General features: G+C 43.8%; 1 protein-coding gene across 4 annotated transcripts in view; it reads left to right on the top strand.

The window, feature by feature from the left end:
• The window catches only part of aplf (aprataxin and PNKP like factor), a 39,425-nt gene that overhangs the window by 21,426 nt on the left and 10,837 nt on the right, over window positions 1-7,162 (top strand). For 2 of the 4 annotated variants that reach the window (XM_042102601.1, XM_042102600.1), the window contains exon 7: window positions 4,902-5,170. In XM_042102601.1, coding sequence (XP_041958535.1) covers window positions 4,902-5,170 — 269 coding nt within the window. The remainder of the gene's footprint in view (window positions 1-4,901; window positions 5,171-7,162) is intronic. The other 2 variants (XM_042102603.1, XM_042102602.1) reach the window with 2 other exon arrangements.

The following is a 7,162-nucleotide window of genomic DNA, read 5'->3' as shown; positions in this document are numbered from 1 at the left end:
TCATTGGGATAACACGGCAGAAGAGGATAGAGAGGCTAACTTACAGAACAGCCGCTCCAAAGTCAGTTTTTTCCTAACTTCAGATAGGAAAGCTGTATAACAGAAAAGTCACCAAAATCCTAAATAAACGTTCCTAACTTTAGGATGACCCATAATATATGATGCCAGTCATCTCGATAGAGCTCTGCTATCTCAATGTATCGCAATGGATGTACTGCTCAATCGGAAGTTCGGAGACAATGTGGGCAGAGCTAGCGCCCCCATGTTTGCGCGCTGAATAAGGTGAATACACAATGTGTCAACATAAAAAAAAAGGCAAACGGAAACAAACATCTGCCGATGTACTCTTTCATTTTCAACTTTTTCATGTTTCATTTTCAAGTCCACCAACATGCAAATAGCCTGTATGTTAATTACCAGTGGCCGGGGCTAGAGCTACAGAAAAGCCAGCCCCTGGACTTACAGGGAGGCTATGCTGGGTGCACAACTGAAACGCTTTGTTTGTGTAGTGTAAAAATAGTTTTAGAAGACTGGTCTAATTTTTTGGGCACGTACGTGCTGCTACTGCGATCACGTTTTATGTAGCCAGTTCTGTTGATTATAGTGGAAGCTAATTGTTGTGGCAGACACAATGCGAACGGAGCGCTTCAGTTGTGCGCCGAGCGTAGCTTCCCTGTCATGCTGAATGGACTGCTTCAGTCCCTTCCACTCTTTATAAAATGAGTTGTTCTCTTTGTGGTTCCAGTCTTCGGGTACATTTAGATTTGTGGGGTTTTGCAGTGTTTTAATGACCAGTATTGCAAAAGGGGGAGGTGGGGGGGTGCTGTTGATGGAGCCGTCTGGTTCTCGCCATGACACATTTGTCATAAGCAGGAACAGAGATGACGACGACATTTCCACAGATCAAAAGACTCTTATCAGTGAGCTACAGCTGGAAGAGCTCATTGCTCAGCTGAAGAGGGAAAGGCCTGGTCAAAGGTTTCATATTCAGAGTAGCCTGGCTAGCGCCACCACTTCTCAATGAGACGTGGTCTGGGAACCAAACGTTCATTTTCTCGTATTTGAAAAAAATGCCCAGATCCGTTTATTGGGTGCCACAGATGTCTATCAAATGCGTCTGTGCATAGCTCATCATCGTCTTGCTTTCCCACCTGTTCTGTGATTGGTTCCCTATCTCAGGCGAAAATTTGCTCCATGGTCTCCAGGCTGCCTTAGCAGCGTGAATCAAATAGCGCGCAAGGCAGCATGGGAACACCCAGGCTATATTCAGAGAGCCTCAATGAGTGAAAGTGAGACTGTGTGAACTCCCACCCGTGCGTCCAATGACGAAGATCACTGGAAACGTACAGTACATTTTGAGTGCCCCCTGCTCAATGCGCCTGCCGTGCCGCGATGCTCTGGACACCTCAAGGTCAGCTTGTGGCTGAAGCAGAGTGCAGGGTCTGCACATTCAAAAACTCATACAGGTGCTAGATTAAATATCAGACCGAAGGTAAAAAATAAAAAGAAGGAATCCGCACACTGTATTAGAAGCTCCCAGAAACTTTCATTCATCGCAACGTTTCGATCTCACAGATCTTCATCAGGCATTATAAAATGTTACCATCAGCTTGTGGGTGAGCTATGATGAAATCAGAAGCTGATCATGAGGTTCTTATCACAGCTGGATCGGCCAGCAGCAGCTTCCGGCGGCCTGGACGCGCCTATTAGTGGGGAATGGCAGCTCCGTCAACAGGTTCCCCTCTCCGTCCCGATATGGGTAATTATAACCCTGATAAAGGAACAAGATGGGTCATTATAACCCTGCTAAAGCAAAGCAAGTCCAGCGGGGACTTGAGACTGAAATCGGGCTGGAACCAGAGCAAAAACGGTATTTTATGTTTTAAATTACAGTGTACATAGTGTCTGTTTTTTCTGGTTACACTCTCTAATAAAGGTCAATGAATATCTATCATCCTTTGCAGCATTACCAAAGCAAAACAGATAAGGTGCCTAGGACTTTTGCACAGGACGGTATATTGAAAGAGAAATGGCAAAAACATGTTTGCATATTCATATTGTTGTTTTACTTATTTCATTTTTGTGGAGGGGAGAATGTGGGGTGGTCGGGTGGATGTTTGTCTCTCCTAATTTCAAATATACAGAGATGTTAAATTCCTAACAAAAACATCACCAACTGAGCAGCCTTCAAGAGCATTTCACTGGGGTTATCAAGCAGGCACCTTCCTTCATAGATGTTTCATCGACACCTCCAGAAGGCTCTCCCTCTCCACACTCATGATGGGTCCTCTACCAACAATGGACCAACAATGGACCAAACCAGACAGCACAAAATCACCAACAAAGCTGCCTCTGTGTGCAACAAATAAGGCTTCATTAGCAAGGCTCTAAGCAAAGCTAGAAGCATAATCGCCCAGAGAAATCTTATTGGCTCTGTGAGATAACCTTAGACAACAATAGAAAGCACCTCAGCCAACAGCTTATTACCAAAGAGACTTTAATAGCTCAGTTGTGATGCTGTTGTTTTGTTTTTGTTAGTCCTTGATGTTGTCTTGGACATTTTTGTATCTTTTACATTTACATATAGTTCTTTATGTAGACGTCCTGCAGATATGAATTTGTGTGTGTGTTTCATATACATCAAGGTAATGACTCAGGTCTTTAGTGGGGATCATTAGTGGGTTTGTTTTTGTGTTGCATGAATGGGATACATCAGTGATTTGTTCAGTTTAGCTAATAGGCCTGCGAGAGAGCTTAATTATTCCCTTTTTTAATCATCCAGTTGTCCTCAGAGATCACTGCACGGGCACGGTGCCACAAGGTCTGTCTCTCTACTCTCTCTTTCTCTGTCTTCTTTCTCTCTTTATCTTCTCTCTCTTTTTGTCTTCTCTATCTTTCTCTCTATCTTCTCTCTTTCTCTGTCTTTGCTCTCTCTTTCTCTCTCTCTCTCTCACTCTCTTTCTCTGTCAGTGTCTCTTTCTCCTTTTTTGTTCTGTTATCCTTTGTTTCTCTCTCTCCATCCATATGTTCTCCTATCTCTCTCTCTCTCTCTCTCTCCCTCTCTCCCTCTATCTATCTGTCTATCTATCTGCAATTCATTATTTATTTCTTTTTTCTTTCAGTCTATTTGCCCTTTGTTCTGTGTTTCTTCCTTTCAGTCCTCTGTGTTTACATTCAGCCCGTGACCCAAAAAGGGTCTGTGTGTCCGCTGTGTTTATGCAGGTGTGCTGGACAGATAGGCATCTCTCCACGGGACAGCTTTTGTTGGTTTGGGCCGAAGGCTGTCTGTGATGGGCCTTGGAAAATTAGACAAGATGACCGTACACACACACAAGCACACGCGTACACACGTACGTGCACACACACACGCACACATACACACGTATACACACACACACACACACACACACACTCATGCTGTGAATGGCCAGTGGGTCTTTTGTAACCCAGTGGAGTGTTGACCGTGAGCCTGAGCATGCAAAAACAATGTGTCAAACACACCCACCTTGTATGTTTAAGATGTGTGTGTGTGTGTGTGTGTGTGTGTACGTGTGTGCACGTGTGTGTGTACGTGGTTTTCTCTACTTGGTCACATTAGGCCTAGCTGTACATTGGTATTATGATATGCAGAGCACATACCCCTCACACTGGTGAATGATTAAACACACAGACCTTTGACACAGCCGAGGGACGGGCAAGTCATTGTAACATAAAGGATTGAAGTGAAGACGTTATTATCTTTGGATGACAGTTGGGCTTCACCACCTATTGTCCTCTCTCTCTAATATTGATAAAAGATTCAGCTGCCAAGATCGATGCTTCCTCAAACAGGCTGCTCATCTGAGAGTCTGCTTTCATTACAAACAAATGTGATTGGACCTCTGTCTGTGGGGGGGGGTAGCTTTGTGAATTTACTTATTCCTTTTTTGCGTTCTTTGCGTTTTGTTCCTAGTTTCCTACTAATCCGTGAATTAGTGCCTTGCTCAAGGGCACTTCAGCCGTGCCTACTGGTCGGGGTTCGAACCGGCAACCCTCCAGTTACAGTCCCTCAGTCAGTCCTATTTTGCAAATGGACAAGCATCTACACAACATATTGATTGGCAGATAAATGAAAATTATAGCAATAGCAAAGATAATCATTGTAATTATAATAGTAAGAATAATAATTCCATTGTGCTTATGTTATGTATCACATAATGGGACCTTATATTCGTGTATGGATGTTGTGGCACCCTGTTTGACAGTCCAGATGCTCTCTCTTCTTAGAAAAGCACAACCCCACACGGAAAGCTGAAAAACAACCCCCCCCCTCTCTCTTTTGAGACATAAGATGAGGTTTTATCCGAAAAGGTGGCACACAGCTTTTCCAAGAGATCTCCGCGAGGCCTGTTTCACCTGGCTCAAAAGAGATTTCGGTGATAACCCCACACACAGCAGCAGATGGGGGTGGGGGTGGTGGGTGTCCCCCAAGGCGTCATTTAGCAGACGCTGTGTTTTATGGCAGTGTAAATTGCGAGCGGCCGAGTGCTCTCATCGAGTGCTCTCCGATGGCACTGTAAAGAGTTTTCCATCCGCGCTGCTTCGCTGAGTACTGTCCGTCACTGCCAGCGTTTATGCCGGCTGCCGCGTTCCCCTGCTGCTCCTAACCTGAGACGAATGGTTCAGCCATGGCTCTAACCCCACCGCGTCCACTTCTCATAATCTCAGTCTAAATCTAACTGAGCCAGGGTTTTTGTTTGTTTGTTTGTTTGTTTGTTTGTTTTTCTTTTATTCATTTTTGTTGTTGTTGTTTGTTTTTTGTTGGATAGGGCTTGGAAGAAGAGTCCAAAGTCAGATCACAGTTGAGTCTAAATTCTAAATGATGCATGTTTGGTGTTCATCCAATGTTTTTGTTTGTTTAGCGACTGGGAAGAAGGGCCCAGCGAAAGCCGCAGCTACAACACCCAAACCCAAACCCAACTCCAAAGCAGCCGCCGTGTCCACACCGAGCCGGGCCACACAGAAGCGGGTCAGAACCCGGGTCGTGTCCTCAGAGGAAGAGGCGGCGGCAGTGGACGATGACGAAGAGAGAGAGGAAGAGGAGGAGGAGGAGGAAGTGGTCCAGTTGCCCAAGAGGAGGAGGAAGAGGGTAAAGAGCAGCGAGGAAGAGGAGGAGGAGGAAGAGATCAAGGTAAACAGAGCCGTGCAACAGGAGGATAAATTCTTTGCGCGCTACGTATGATCTTTATGCATTATGCATCACACACACTGTTGAAGTGCATGGAGGCAGAGTGGAGTAGTGTGTGTGTATATTTTGGGAGAGAGCAAGAGAGCTGGTGGGGGAAAGGAAATAGAGGGAGCTGCTGTTTGATATGTAAAATGGCCTTGTCTAAGTGGCTCCTGGCTGTGGGTGAGTTTAGAGAGGGTGAGCATGTACACACACACACACACACACACACACACACACACACACACACACACACACACACACACACACAGAACTCTTCTCACACATGAAAAGGCCTTTTGTTGGAGGAACGTGTTATTTGGGGCTGAGCGCTGTTCTCTACGGACATGAAAAAGGAGAAAGAAACTTCTAGAAACTTCTAGTTGTGCAGCTTCATTATGATCCCCACATCCATGTTGAACTGCTGAGGTCTCTTCTCTGGGATTTCAGCAAGGCATTAAAGGGGATTTCCTCCTTTTCAGGGAAATACACTCGTTTTCCACCTCCACTTGAGTTAAACTGTTGAGTTTTACCTTTCCCCAGTTCATCCAGCCGTTTACTGAGTCTGACAGTAGCACTTTTAGCTCCATCTAATTGAATCAGATTAGACCGTTAGCATCTCTCCTATAAGCTAACGGTCTAATCTGATTCAATGAGCTGGAGCTAAAAGTTTATCTCAAGGGGAGGTGGAAAATGAGTCTATTTCCCCAAATGGTGGAATATCCCTTTAACGTTTGCATAGTGCATATTCCTCTCATCGCAGTGTCTTATGATGAACCCCTAAGGTCTCTTCTAGGCACAAAAGCCAAATTAGATTCAAAAACCAAAGTGCATTTCAGAGTGCATAGTGTAGATTCCTCTGATCATCAATTTAGTGAAACAAATATTGGATCACACATGAGGTATTAGGGCATGTGACATTATCGTCTAAAGAAGTGTTAAGGGATGTGACATTATCGTCTCAAGAAGTGTTAGGACATGTGACATTATCGTCTCAAGAAGTGTTAGGGCATGTGACATTATAGTCTCAAGAAGTGTTAGGGCATGTGACATTATCGTATTCAGCGCTTGCCTTGCAGTATGCACCTGTTCCCAGTTATGCGTCAGTGTTGATTGTGAGAGCCTTCTTATCCCATTGCCTACATTAGATCAAAGCTCCATACATACATTTTTCATAAATTTTGTCTAAGAGTGTCGATTCTTCTGACGATATGAATTTTTCGAAAATAAATATGATCTCGTACAGTCAGGTGACTGACCTTTTACCTGCGTTCCCCGCCTGATCCAAATTATTATATTAGATGATTGAGATATGGTGGTGACTATGGTGGTGTCTAACTTGTAAAAATAATTTAGGTACATCTGACCAATACTTTTTAAGTTAAGTACATATACACACGGCTGGATGGACCCAGTTATACTACCCTCTTCTCCCCTACTGGAGAGTGAGAGTAAAACCAAAGATCCTTGATTACTAGCAAGATAGAGCAACATAATTCGTTACTATGGGAGCAAAACGGGACAGTTCCGGTCTGCATAAGTGGGAGTGTTACCTTACGTCACTAAATAAACTTTCTCTCTTAATAAGCAATAAGAACAGATAAACATAATTGTGTTCACAGTATTATTGTCTATAATCATGTATGATACCAATGAATCATTCTTCAGGACCTGATATGAATAATTTAATTAGTTATGTGAACCGAGCTAGCTACCTAGCTAACGCTAGCTTAAAACAAGTGACTAGTAGTTGAAGGACTTCGCTTAAAGGACCAGTATGTAGGAAATAATGGAAAATAAACTGTAACCATTCCAAAAATGATCACCATATGTTGTCAGAGAGTAAGGAAACACGATGAATTGAAGTAATGGCTTATTTGATAACATTACTGTAACCCGTAAAACCCCGTAAAACCCATGAAAAAAAATGAGTTACGGGGCGGAATCTCTTGGAAT

Source organism: Alosa sapidissima, chromosome 9 (genome assembly GCF_018492685.1).
Source record: "Alosa sapidissima isolate fAloSap1 chromosome 9, fAloSap1.pri, whole genome shotgun sequence".
NCBI classification, from domain to species: Eukaryota; Metazoa; Chordata; class Actinopteri; order Clupeiformes; family Clupeidae; genus Alosa; species Alosa sapidissima.
Note: the sequence above shows the minus strand (reverse complement) of the source record. Positions and strands in the feature narration are given on the sequence as shown.